Source organism: Monodelphis domestica, chromosome 1, assembly GCF_027887165.1.
Source record: "Monodelphis domestica isolate mMonDom1 chromosome 1, mMonDom1.pri, whole genome shotgun sequence".
NCBI lineage: Eukaryota > Metazoa > Chordata > Mammalia > Didelphimorphia > Didelphidae > Monodelphis > Monodelphis domestica.
This window is the reverse complement of record NC_077227.1, coordinates 693,757,277-693,772,065: the sequence shown is the minus strand read 5'-3', so window position 1 is coordinate 693,772,065 and position 14,789 is coordinate 693,757,277. Positions and strand designations below refer to the sequence as shown.

General features: G+C 41.4%; 1 protein-coding gene across 2 annotated transcripts in view; it reads right to left on the bottom strand.

Moving 5' to 3' along the window:
• Positions 1–3,981, bottom strand: part of CES2.3 (carboxylesterase 2-like protein 3) — a 29,870-nt gene extending 25,889 nt beyond the window's left edge. For both annotated transcript variants that reach the window (XM_056801845.1, XM_056801901.1), the window contains exons 1-2: positions 3,829–3,981; positions 1,475–1,679 (exon numbers count right to left, since the gene is read on the bottom strand). In XM_056801845.1, the coding sequence (XP_056657823.1) occupies positions 1,475–1,679; positions 3,829–3,898 (275 nt within the window). In that variant the 5' untranslated portion in view covers positions 3,899–3,981. The remainder of the gene's footprint in view (positions 1–1,474; positions 1,680–3,828) is intronic.
• Positions 3,982–14,789: the final 10,808 nt, after the last annotated feature.

Here is a 14,789-nt window from a genome sequence, read left to right as displayed (position 1 = left end):
ATGGCCTTAGGCACTTAAGTCACTTAACACCTATTGCCTAGCCCTTACCTCTCTCTTGCCTTGGAACTAATACACAATTTTGGTTCTAAGACAGAAAGTAAGGGTTTGAAAACAAACTAGAATTTATATAGTGCTTTGAGGTTTACAAAATACTTTACAAACATGATCTCATTTGACTCTCACAATAAACCTGAGAGGCAGGTGCTATTATTATCCTTATTTTACAAATGAAGAAACTGAGGCAGGAAGAGGTGAAATGGCTTGCCAACAACATTTCACAGCTTCTTTTAAAATATTTTTTCTCTTTATTCTGAAATGTTTGTTTATTGGTGATTATTAAGCTTGAAACAAAGTATTTTTAATAAAAAGAAACAGGAAAGGGTTTTTTATCAATTGGTGAATAGCTGAACAAATTAGTGTGTGAATGGAATGGAATATGATTGCACTGTTAGAAAGGATGAATGGGAGGAATTCAAAAAATTGATGCAGATCAATGAAAGTAGGACCAGAACAGTATAGACAATGACTGAGAGCATTTTAACAAAAGTAACATTACTGGACACAGTTCTTTGTCAATTGGATTGGTTTTTGTTGGTTTTTTGTTTTTTTTTTAACAAAGGAGCATTATTTTGGAGGTTTGGAGTATAGTCTGGGGTATGTCATGGGGAATGAGGGTAGTCTACAAAGCAAAAAATATCAAACTCTTTAAAAACAAAAGGAAGGGTCAAATTAGATGATCTCTAGGGTCTATTCCTGCTTTTTAAACCTCTCAGTCTTTGAGTTGTGGTTTTGTCATTTATTATCTTTGTGACCTTGGCTAAGTCATTTAATCAATGCTGTTGCTATTGTTCAACACATCTGACTCTTCCTGACCCCATGGAACATACTGTCCTTGGGGCTTTCTTGGCAAAGATTCTGAAATGGTTTGGTTTGCCTTTTCCTTCAGTAGTAGATTGAGAAAACAGAAGTGAAGTGACTTGCCCAGGGTCACACTGATATAGGAAGTCACTGAGGCCATATTTTAAGTCAAGTCTTCTGACTTTAGACCCAATGTTCTATCCAGGGAGCCGCTTGGCTGCCTCGAATCTCTGCTAGCCTTTGTTGTTCTATCTAGAGCAATATGTGCTAAGGTAAGGGGTCTTTTTAATTTTGTCTTTTAGTTTAGTTGAAAGCTTATCTAAAATAGAGAATCATTACAAGAGATGTCCAGTAACAAAATAACTACCTCACAGTGTTGTCCTCAAGTCAGCTATTCTCTAAAGTCCTACATAAAAGTGAACTATTGTCATTAAACAATTATTTCAGGCCCCATAGCTTGATGGGATTGGGGGAGGGAGGACAGAGGGAACAGCCATTTCTTCAATAAATGTTGATCAGATGTCTACTGGGTACATGCTACACTCTTAAAATGTGTGTCACACAGGCTAGTACCCTGAGCTCCTCTAGGAAGTGAAGAATTCAGGCAGTTACTCACATGGGTGGGTAAGAAGTCGCATCTCTCACATTGTTCCAGGAGTCAGGGGCTTGGGGAGGGGAAAACCTCAGGGCCCCAATGGGTGGTTTGGCAAAGGGGATTCCCAGGAAAACATCAACACTTTTGTCAAGCTTCTTGATGCTGATTTGAGTCCCTTGAACCTGTCCAGACTCGGTGGTCCTGATGAGGTCATCTGCCTTGTGCCCTGTGGACAAACGGGAATAAAATCCTCAGGGACAGATGGAGAGTTGGGAATTGATGTCCAAACAATCCATTTTCTCTCCATGCCACCACTTTTTCATTAGATGAAAATGCAAGCCTCCTCCTATATTACTTTAATCTCTCTTAAAGCCCTCCAATGATGGGGAACTCACTCCAGAGAAGTTCCATTGAACCTTTAGACAGCTCTGGCTCTGCCCTGGGAGCTGTCCAGCTTTGGGCATTCTGAGCCTCAAGATCAAAGCAACTGCTCCCAGCAATCCCATCTGCAAGCCCAGCTTAAGAAAACCTAGAGTTAAAAATCAGGGCCATATAGTTTATCAATATTATTCAATTAAACAAGGACGTAATGAGCACCTACTATGGACAATGCCTTCTGCTCTGAGCTGAAGATAAAATGGACTGGGCCTTACTCTGTGAGTTGGCATACTCAGAGAGAAGAATGCCCAGTGTGCCAATATTTAGGGATATGAGGGAGAGGCAAGATAGATATAAAGGAGAGGTCCTGGAAGAGAGCTATGAAAGGAAGCAAAGAGAATCAGGAAAAGGGCTGCAAGGAGTGCCCAGGCTGCATCTTTAAATCTTTAATGAAGGGTCTTCAAGAGCCAGATTAGGGGAAATGCTTTCAGGCATGGGAAAGGCATTAGCCAAAGAAGGAACTCAAGAGAGGGAGGGACAAGAAAGGTGGACAAAGGATAGTTCCATTTGGTTGGACTATGCAAAAAGAGAATAGGAGCAGATAAAACTAGAAGCACAGAGTGCTGGATATGGGGCCAGAGGACAGGAGTTCAAATCACAACTCTCCCATTTACTGCAGTTGTAAACTTGTTACAATTCCCTTCCCTCCCCTCTCTTCCCCTTCTCTTCCCTTCCTTTCCCTTTAATCCCCTTCCCTCCCCTCCCCTCTCCTTTTCTTCCCTTCCCTTCCCTCCCCTCTCCTTTTCCTCCCTTCCCTTCCGCTCCTTTCCCTTCCCTTCCTTTCCTTCTCCTTCCCTTCCCTTCCCTAGGCATATTTCCCCTCTTTGATTAAAGGGGAGAAGGGGACTGAATTTGATGATTCTTAAGACTGCTCCCAGTTCAGGAGCAGCAAAGTAACACAGTGGATAAAATGCTAGGTCTGGAGTTGAAAGGTCCTGGGATCAAATGTGATCTCAGACACTTCATAGATGTATGACTCTGGGCAAGTCACTTAACTTTGTTTGCCTAGCTCTTACTGCTCTTCTACTTTTGAACTGAGACTTAGTGTTGATTTTAAGGCAGAAGGTAAGGGCTTAAAAAAAAAAAAAGATTCCTCTCAGCTCTTGAAGACCAAAGACTACCCAACTCTCAGGGAATTCAACCATATTCTGCCTCAATCAGAACTCCAAAGGTCAGGAGCACCTCTGAAAGACTGCTTATTCACTAGTGCCCCCACAGGCTTTGTAATCTCTGTGGGGTTTTGTTGACAGAGATCCTGGAGTGATTTGCCATTTTCTCTTCCAGTTGATTTTTCAGATGAGGAAATGGAGGCAGAGTTACGTGACTTGTCCAAGGTCACATAGAGGTCGGAGTTGAACTCAGGAAGATGAATCTTCTTGACTGGAGTCCCAGAGCTCCAACCACTGGACCATCTAGCTGCTAATCTGAATGACTATCACTCCCCTTTAATTAAAGGAGATCAAAGTAAAGCCCAATGCAAATTGCATGGGAATGACTTTGACAAGCTTCAAGTGGATTTAGTTTTCTCTGTAATAATAGAAGATTGGAAGGATTTTCTTACACAAATATGAAGATCATTTTCCCACAATTTGCCAAAAGATTTCTGCCCCACCCATCAATCCTCACTCTTTTAAAGGTGCCTCCTTGAAAATGACTCAGCTTTCCCTGCCCCCACCCCTTCACCCCTGCCACCAGTGGCTTCTAGATGAGTTTTTGTGCATAATACATGCAAGGGGCTTCCATTTCTTAGGAGCAAACCTCATTATTCCCCCTAAAATAAAGCTATCAATAATCACTCACCTCCTACCCACCCATCCAAACAATCAGGGAAGGTAACAATAAAAACCCCACTGTACCCCCTTATTCCCAGTGGGAAAACCAAAAGGCCCCCCTATCTCCCCAAACTTCTCCTGGATCAGCCCAGTGGAGCTGCTCACCTTTGACTGAAATTAGGAAGCACAGGACCCCCAGAGTGAGGGCCTTGGGCAGCACGGAAGTGTTCCACATCTTTCTCTCAGCACAGTCTTCTGTTTATGCCTATCAGATCCCAGGTCTGGGCTTAAATCCAAAATATTCGGACCAAAGGGCACTCTGGGAGAACTAGTGCTAAGGGCTTCTTAACTTCCTGCTAAGAATTTGTCTCAGGGTTATCTGAAGCAAACATTTAGAATGAATCCTGAAAAGGGGGGAAAATGTCAGAAAATTCACAGAAAATTCATCCACCCAGTAGGGAGATGAAGTTAAATGTTTAACAAGAAGCTCTCTGGGGAGGAAAAAAATGTTTCCATAACAGTCAGATTTCACCTGTATTGGCAACATTTCCCCACTAATTTCTTAAATCCAGATAATCTGTAAAACAACAAATAAAGTCTTGAATTGTAGCCTTTTCTAACTTCAGAGGTGCAACTTTGCGTTCTTCAGAGCCAATTTTAGCTGGCCATAACAGTTCAACGAATGTATCAAGGTTCAGAACCTGATTACACAACCTAATCAGCTCACCTCCTCCCCAGGTTCTGGAGACTTCTATGACCTTTCTCCCCTTCAACTGCTAAGAGTCCTGTTCTTGCCCTCACAGAAACCTGTCTTCCCAGGGTCCTAGGGGGTACCCAAAGGACCTTATCCCACATAATGCCTCCGCTGAACTAGGAAGTACAATAACAATAATTATCCTTATAAACAACAATGCTAATGATGGCTAACATTTCTATAACCCTTAAGATTTGCAAGCACTTTACCTATATTATCTAATTAGATCCTGATAACAATCCTAGGAGGCAAATGCTATTACTATCTCATTTTACAGTTGAGAATACTGAGATAAACTGAGGTTAAGTGACTTGCCCACTTACACAGGTTACACAGCTAGTAGATGTCTGAGGCAGGATCGGAACTCTGTCCTCTTGACTCCAAGTTCAGTGCTTTAACTGCTCCTCTCTGGCCCTTCTTGGAAGGCCTTTTGCTGCCAGCACCAAGCTGCCTTTCCTTTTTAAAATTCAGGATCTCCAGAGAAAGTAACCCAACCAGATGCTAGTGGTGACTATCTATTCTATCAGCCCCTTACATCACTCTTTCTCCTTTCCCAAGCTCTTTAATACCTGGATCACAGTCTTTCTCTCCATCTCCACCCTGCCCTTAGAATGGAGGCATATCACACACACACACACACACACACACACACACACACACACACACACACACACACACACTGTAACAATTAAAATAGTGGAAGCATAAACTGTGGCAGTTAAAAAGAGTGTTTGGCTTAATTTGTGACCGCAGAAAATATGGTTTCAAGACAGTGTCTTGTTTTAAATCAAAATATAAAGTGGTCGCCAGGGAAAATTTCCCAAATATTAAATATACCCAAGTCAGCTGGGTTTTATGGAGATTTTAATTAATACAAATGAGGAATTAATGAAAGAGAGAGAGAGAGAAAAAGAAATAATAAGAAAAGGGCTAGACCAGCCTAGGCCAGCATGAGCCAGCCTAGGCTGAAAACCCTAAGAGAGAGATCAGTCAGTCTTTTATCCACTCACCACAGGATTTGTCCCAAGCAAGATTCTAGTGTTCAGAGAGACACCAGTTCAGCTTTGGCCAGCTCAATCTCCAGAGAGAGTTCTCTGAGACAGAGTCCTGAGAGAGTCCCGAGAGAGAGTCCCTTGCTCTCAGCTTATCATTTCCTTTTAAAGAGAATTTTCTCCTATGTCACCTCCCCTAAGTTCTCATATCTACCAATCACAGTAGACGTTTTCCAAAGGACAGACCATTCTTAATTCACACCTGAGTAGACTAAACTTTTGAGTAATTCACACCTGAGTAGACTAAAATCTCTAAGTTCTCACCTCTTTGCTCCTTGTAAGTTGCCTGACCTTTATAGGTACTTAGCACCCTTTTGTATTAGATCTAAAAACAGGCACAGCTTAGGAACTTTTGCCTTACTATAAGTATGGGTTAAGTATTTTTCATTGTTCAGCAAGGAGTTTACAATTTTATCTTCCCCTAAAGTATGCTTAAGTAGGGGTGGAGTCGAGGTCTTACATTCCTGATCCAAGTCCCTTCATTCTTTAAAATGGGAAATGGTCTTAACCAAGTGTTCTGAAGTAGGGTCTGAGAATTTTTAAGATTCACACACACACACACACACACACACACACACACACACACACACACACACACAATTCCCACAAAAATACAGACTTCTCAGTTTGTCAAAAGTCACATCTATCATAGTCTACATCTTTTTTCCACCTCTGTCATATAAGTCATATCTACAATTGCTGGAAGGTTCATCAGATAAAACACCAGTCCTGGAATCAGGAAGACTTGAGTTCAAATCCAACCTCAAAAACTGCAAGCTGTGTGATCCTGAGCATCACCTAACTGCTGCTGAAAGGGAACTAGGCCAACGAACCCGGGGCAGATAAGCACCCTTCCTAGGCCAACATACCCGGTGTATATAAGCGCCCCCTCTAAACCAACAAACCCTGTGTGATGAACACCTTGACCTCCCCACCCTGTGTGATAACCACCTTGACCCCTCCACCTTGTTCGATAACCATATTGACCCTTGGTAAGCTCCATGGGTATATAAGCCTGCCTTAAAATTGCTTCGGGGAGGACCTGCCTTGGGATCCTCCCTACGCGTGTGGAAGTATGTTACAATAAACTATCTCTCTGTGCGGATTGCAGCGTCTGTTCTGTTCCTTGGCCCCTAAACGGACCCTAACATATGGGGGCTCATCCCAAGGGAGTCCAGGAACCACAGACGGAGAGCAGGAGACCTACGCCGAGCAGGTAAGCCTCCGGGACCGCTATTGGCTTTTTTTTGAAACTGAAACTGCGGGGTTCTGGGCTTGAGTGTGTGAGTGAATGAGAGAGCGTGGCATACTTTATGGCTGGAGGAAAACCCCGTGAAACGCATACAGGCAAAGGGTGGCACATTGTGCTCCAGGTTGGGGTTTATACAACACACCTGTCCTAAGCATCACGGGTCCATCCCGTTCCGGGGTGAGGGCTTGCCCGCGACTCGGTTGAACTCCAGACCTGTTTCTGAGTGTGGACTTGGCGGTACCGCGGTTCTGTCTCCCCAGCAGGGGCCCAGCTGGGAAACTGAGGAAGCGAATGCCATCCCATTCACCCCTCCCCGCTACCCCTCTCCCAACCCTACCCGCTAGTTTTGGTTTCTACCAAATCTAGGTTCGAGTCCTTTCGTAGTGTCCTGAGTTCGAGTCTCAGCTCGATGCTACGATAAACGGGGTGTTGGATACGGGAAGAGGCGCCCTTCCCCCCCCCCCAACGCATACCCCACAAAATCCTGCAGGTACTGGCCCCAGGTTCAAGTCCTGTTGTGAGGCCACAGTGGGTTAGAGTCCCACTTGTTGTTGGTGGGTTAGAGTCCCGCTTGTTGTTCAGTGGGTTTGAGTCCCACTCCTTGTAGTACGCCGGCGCATCGACTGAGGGACGCCTCACTCGGCCGCCGGCACATGGGAAAGCCCAAAATTAACCTTAATTTGTTTGGGCTATCCCCCCGCCGCAGGAACACTAACTCGGCTGACCCCTTGAATTCTTTCTCACCACGCATGACCTTATATTTCTTACCTTCCTTTCTCTCCTTATCTGCCCCGGGTTCGTTGGCCTAGTTCCCTTTCACTGCCTGCCTCAGTTTCCTCATATGTACAATGAAGCTCATATGAGTGCCAACCCTCTAGAGTATTTGAGAAGATCAAGCACTCTATAAATATTATTATTTACCTCAGTGAACCATGTTCAAACTCCATGCCCTAGAACTTTTAAATTCACCTTTCAGAACATAATCTCATATCTTCCCATTAACTCTCCCACCTCATTTTCCTAAAACATCTTCTGGTGCCCTTCATTCATGCCACATCTCCGGAGAAAGCTTCCTAGTTCCTGCTTCCTTAGTTCATCACCCTAGTCTAACTTCCTTTTTCTCCCTTCTCAATCTTGTGCCCATGAATGACTGATACAATTTTAACTGACTTCTACCACTGAATATTTTCCTTTCTTAGCTAAGGAACTTCTTCAGGACTTCTAGCCATTTCTTGGGAGGCAATGATTAGTCCATTGGTTATTGGCTTGGTTCTTGTAGTATGACCAGTTCACCTTCTTTTCCAGTCATATATTTCTTTGGGTTGAAAGAAAAAATATTTATATTTTCTCTACATTTTAGGCAGAAATCTGACAGGAACAATCTTATTTAATTTAACACTTATCTATTTCTAAGAGAGAGAGAGAGAGAGAGAGAGAGAGAGAGAGAGACAGACAGAGAGAGAGAGAGAGAGAGAGAGAGAGAGAGAGAGAGAGAGAGAGATGTCCAGACTAACACAGTTCTTCTATGCCCTCTAACAAGTCTCTCTAATCCCAAACAATCTATCTGAGGTAATATTTGTAGGAATCTGGTACCAAAAATAATCATAATATGTAAAAATACAATTTGGAGATTAACATACCAAAACTATAAGTTGTCAATGGGCAGTTTCTTGGCTGACTACTTCCCTCAGTTGCTCTCCTGAAATAAACAGAGACTCCCTCTCTTTGGATCACTATCCTAAACCTTTCTCATTAGAGAAGTAAATTCTAGCCTCAATCACTTCATAGTGTTATGAATAAAATTCTCTGGATGCTATATATTCATTTATAATTTTTTCTTACTAAAAATTAGAAAGAGAAAAAAATCACATGATCACCTGACCTCTCCTAATTAATCTCAATTTATCGTGATCCTCCTCTGTCAGTCAAAAGTTGCTCTGCTAGCAAGTATCTATAGCCCTAAAAAGATGGAGAGCCTCTTCCATTCCCTTCTAAGACCAATGATGTCACTCCTGAGTCTATCTGGTTGAAAAGATGACCTCAGTCCAGGTCACAGCCTAGTCTTCCAAATGCCAGGAGTCATGTGGTACTTGGGGCCAGCCTCTCCTGGGAGTCAGAAAGCCACAAGACCTCTGGAGTCCTCCCATTGTACATGTGCATTCCCTTTTATCAATCAAAATGGGTTTTCAAATGTAATAAGGGGGTACAATTTATATTAAACTCACACAACAGTCCAAACAAAAAGGAACCTGCCTTTGGAGGGGTCTAGCACCATCTAATAATAAAAATAACAGATAATCAATGTGTACTTTAAGGTTTACAAAGCAATTTAGAGATGTTCTCTCAATTGGTCCTCACAAAATCCTGGGTGGTAGGTGCTAATATAATCTTCATGTTACAGATGAGAAAACTGAAGTACCAAGAAGCTAAGTGAATTGCCCAAGATCACACAGCTAGTATATATCTGAGGCAAGATCTGAAGTCACGTATTCCTGACTCAAGGTCCTAGACCTACCTGTTTTGCCATTTTTGTTCTAAATTTTGGTCACCGTCTTTAATCCATTTCTCTAAAATAATAATAATAGCTAATATTTATAAAGAGCTTACTATGTGCTAATTTAATTAGCTGGCCCCAAGAGAGGTTGGCCCCAAGTACCACATGACTCCTGGCATTTGGAAGATTAGTCTGTGACCTGGACTGAGGTCATCTTTTCAACCAGATAGACCCAGGAGTGACATCATTGGTCTTAGAATTTAATATAAATTATACCTCTTATTCATTTTGAAAACGCATTTTGGTCAATATCAGCCCTACTCTTTGACTAGGTGCCCATGTGTACTATGGGAGGATACCAGAGCCCTTGTAACCCCCTGGCACCCTGGAAAAGACTTAGCCCTTGTCCTCTTGTCCCCTGGGATCTGGAAGACTGGGCTCTGATCCAGACTGAGGTCAAGTCTGCCCAACCAAGTGACTCAGAAGGAATGGCACCACTAGGAGTTTTAAGAGAGGGGGTTGGAGGAAGCAGCTCTCTCTGGATTGGAGACTCTTCCCAGTGTGGCTACTTTGGGCAAGCAAATGGAGACAAGTGCAGCAAACTCAGATTAGTTAGGTGCAGCCAGGTGATTATGTAACTGTCTCAGTCCAATTTGTATGAATAATTATAAATTAATATACAGTTTCTGGATAATTTTAATCACAGCAACATGGCGACCATGAAGGGACAAGGGGCCAACCTCCACTTCCACCCACTCTTTGCACCAGAGCTACCTCCTCCTCCTCCTCTTCTTTTATTCTCATTCTCCTCTCATTTAGACTCATTAGTGGGAAATGGTGCCTCCCCCAAGATGATGTTTCCTTTGAGGGTTGTTACTACAAAGAATTGTAGAGGTGGCTTGGTGACATTAAGAAATCATGTCCCATTCTCCCCCTCAAATCTCAACATGTGGGTAAAGGATATGCTCATCTATGATATCAAACCCCTGATTGTTGGGGGGGAGGGGTTAATCCAAGCTGGGGTGATATAATGGATCTAAAGCATTCCTTACTCATTGAGGGACTCCAACAAGGCTTATAATTCTCTTGATGCAATACATAGCTCCCTTCAAGGGAACTAGACATTGTGGAAAACACCAGAGAAATATTCAGAAGAGTCACGATTTGTCCTGGTGTGAGAGAAGGGAAGGGACCTTGGAATCTGAGATCTACTTCTTTTCAGACTCCTAATTCTAGGAAAATATTTGCTTTACCTGGAATGGTTCTCAGCAGACATATACAAGGTTACCTCAAAGATCTGTAGAGAGTTCAACTTTATTTTCTCTAATTTTACAATAGGGACTAGTTACTATCATTTTTATTAGCTCTACTCTAATTAAATATTTTAATGATTTGATTTTAGTGGCACCAGATGTAGAGATATGCAAGGAAAACAGTAGACATCTCCTCTTAGAGCTTCATAGGAGAGGCTACAAGGTTTTGTAATAAAATGTGATAAGCTGTGGAACTATTTCTGTTTGTTGTATCTGGGCATACTCTGGCTTGTGACTAGAGTTGCTACTAGGGGAACCTGAGGCTGCCTAGTTATAATGGAGATAGATGAGAGAAAATGAAAGATCCTGCAAGAGGGGATTACTCTGGAGCTGCCTATTGATCACCAATGGCTAATAAATCAAGATATTTTTCCTACCTTCTTCCTCCCTTCACCTCCCTTCACCTCCCAGTTTCTTCTGAAGCCTGTGGATTCACCCCTCCTCTCTGAGTAGACTATGAGATTCCTTTCCACGTAAGGGTTTACTGGGAATAACAGGATGGAGAACTGAGGTGAGAGGGATGAGGGTGTCCCTAATCTATAATGAAGGATAGGAAGGTTTTGGGAAATGTCAGTCTTGTCACAGCAGTGACTCAGGGACAGTCAGAGAGTTTGGAGGACAAGTATCTTCCTTCTTTTCTTCTTTCTTTAGTCAGATAATCTCTGCTTGAGTAACTCAAGTCCAGACTCTGTCAAAAGCCACAAAGGTCTCTCTTTCAGCTGAGGTCAGGTAAAGCCAGTCTCTTTTGGTCAGGAAACCCAAAGAGCCCAAATCTCCCCAGTTCATCTCCCCTGGCCAGCTTCAACTGACTCTTCTGGGAACATTCCTTTTGGAATCTTCACCTTGATTTGCAGATCGGGTCCCCAGCTTTGTTTCTTGCATGCTTGTCTTGTCTTGTAAGTCCTCTCTCTCTTCATGCCTCTTCCACAATCCCCCATTTTATTCTATAAAAAAAATGCACCTTGCATTTTTAAATGATACTTACCTTTATTATAATTCTATCTATCTATACTTCACTCTGTGCTATCTTAAATATTCTCTTACCCTCCCATAACAAAATCCTAACTTATCTTAGTTATGCTATCTACCTAGATGCTAAGCTAAGAATGGGTTATGGGAAAATGGTTTAGGTAAGGGATTCACATGAACATAGTTTCACAAAACAAATCATGTAACAATTTTTCAAATCATTCAAACAATTTCACTAACATTAAGAATATGCAAATGTCCTATTTCATAATGTCTATACAGTCACTAAGGAAAATGTCCTAGCACTCTCAAATGCTAACCTACAATCATAATGCAATCTAATTTCTATACTTCAGAACTTCTATGTCTCTACTTTCTACGTTGACAAATTCGCTAAATTGTCACTAATGTTAGTCATTAGAATATATTAATAAGTTTCTCTAATAAAGTTAACTTGTTAGTCAATTAGTAAGTACATGTGTAGACAGGATCTATACAAATTTACATACGTACATCATACTAGATTTTTGTGCAAACTCATGTAGAAAAGAGATATCTTTGTTAGAATTTTCCACAGAAATTTGTGTCAGTGTCTTTTTGTCATGCAACTATGCATGTTGTATATTTACCATTCCATGAGATATCTTCCTAAAGTGTAATTCCATGTAGGATGTGCATGTATATATGTGATGTAACATGTATGACACACTCTTACATATCCTCATGATCAAAAGTTCCAAAATTTCAAAGTTCCAAAGTCCTTCCATGTCCATTCATGTTGCTCGTAGAAATACTTTTCTTCCTCTCTGGTCCTTCTGTCTGGTCAGCATGCCGGTCTTCTCTTCTAGTCTTGATTGGAGATGTGTTCTTCAAATCAGGATCCACTGAAATAATCAATCAGGAACCGGGAACATATGAACAAACCACGAACATGTATGCATGTGAGATTTTTACGTGAGTGTGCAAGTAAGAGTGAAAAGTACATTTGCATGGAACTAAGTTGAAATCTTCATGAATGTCAGAATTTATCAATCATTCTTCATGTCTGCAAGTAAGATTACATGTGTTTTCTTCATACATGAGGATAAGATTTGCATATGTACATCTTCGTGCCTGCAAGTAAGCTGAACATGTGTTTTTCGTGGATGGGTGTGAGCATTATGCATAAGAATAGTGATTTTAAGTTTGCTAATTCTTGTTGTTTCATCTTTCACTAGAAGATGTTTTGAATGTTTAAAATTGAATGTGTAATCATTTCTTGGAGATAGAATATAGAAAAATCATGTATTCATTTATAAAAACATTGTTTCTGTCTGTAACTATGGTTGGCCAGCAGAGACTTAGTATATAATATCATATAGAGGCTTTTTTTTCTTATGGCTACTAGTCTTTTAAATGTATATTTCGCTTCATTTTACTGGCTTTCTTCCTGGACTATACTATTTGCTTCAGGGGTGCTATCCTTTTATCATATCAATATATGCTCTCTTTTCAGTAGTCTCGTGGCAAGTACTCCCATGATCTTTCCTGTGTTTTCAGTAGGGACTGTTATTGCTTATTGATTCTTTTCCTAGGGCTACTCAATATTATGGGCGTGATGCAATTTTACATATGAAGCATGGAACCATGGATCTCTTTGATCAACCTTTATAGACATTGGGGTTTTCATTACAATCGTAGTAGGTCCAATACATCTTGGTTATGTAGGAGATTCTCTATTAAAGTTCTTGACATAGACCTTATCACCTGGTTTTATCTTCTGCAATGAAAAATCTAATGGTATTCTTTGCACAAGCAAACCCAGTTTCCTTAGTTCTTCAATCCTATGTTGTATCTATTTTAAGTATTCATGAAGAACACATTCCCCTCTTAACATGGACAAGTAAGGTGGCTTTACTGTCCTACCATGCCAAAGAGGCTGACCATATAACATTTCAAAAGGTGATAAGTACAGGTCAGTTCTAGGCCTGGTTCTAATGTTGAACAAAGCAAGAGGCAAAACATCTGTCCATTTTAAGTGTGTTTCTGAACAGAGTTTACCTATTTGTGTTTTTAATTCTTTGTTCATGCACTCGACCTGCCTGGAACTTTGGGGCCAATATACTGAATGGTAAGTGCACTTAATCCCCAAGTTCTTATAGATTTCTTGTAGAACCTGGGAAGTAAAGTGAGACCCCTTTTCCAAATCAATGGTATTGGGAATGCCATGTCGGTATAATCTCCTTTATTAGAAATCTCACTACCATAGCAGTGTCACTTTTCTTGGATGGACATACTTCAACCCATCTAGTCAGTCTCTCCACTATAACCAATGCATATTTGTATCCCTTGTCTTTGGGCATGTTGATATAATCAATTTGAATACACTGGAAAAGCATATAGCTGAGTGGTCAGCCTCCCAATGCAACACTCTTAAAATGTCCTTGATTATATCTTCTGCATGTTTCACATGCCTGACAAGTTCTAATGACATTTGTTGTAATTCTTGGTGCTGTCCAATACCTCTGTATAGTATCCAGAATCCCTTGCACTCTGTAATATCCCTTTGCATGAATTACGGTGCATAGATATAACTTTTTAGGGAGAATTGGTTTATCCCCTTGAGCAATCCAGTTGCCTTTGATTAGTTTAGCACCTAGCTGCTCTTTCCATGACTGTATTTCTTCTCCATCGTAGGCTTCAGTGAGATTATGCTTTTCTATCAGAGAGAAATTCAGCACACAGTGGGGACTGAACCTAGCAGCATACTTTGATGTTATGTCTTCTCTGACATTCCCTAGGGATATTCTGTCCTTTCCATGAGTGTGTGCCTTACAATGAATTATGGCCACCTCTTCAGAAAAGACTACAGCACTTATGATACAATCTATCAGATTGCCATATGCAATTGGTTTCCCAGCTGAAGATTTATGCCCTCTGTTTTTCCATATGTATGATGACCAATGTACAGTGGAGAAAGCATATTGTGAATCCAGAAAAATATTTGCTCTCTTCCCTCTAGCTAATTCTAGGGCCATGAGCAGAGCCTTGAGCTCAGCTCCTTGGGTGCTGACATGACTTGACAATGATGCATGCCAAAGCGTTTTGTCATTGTCAACAACCACTGCCCCTGTGAATTTTCTCCCATCACGAACATAGGAGAATCCATCTGTGTATAACTCTATTTCTGGATCAATAAAAGGTGTATCTTTAAGGCGTTCATTTGGCCTATGCATGAGTTCTACTATTTGGTCACAATCATGCAATAGTTCTCCACCCATTGGCAAATTAGGAATCAGAGTTGCTGGGTTCA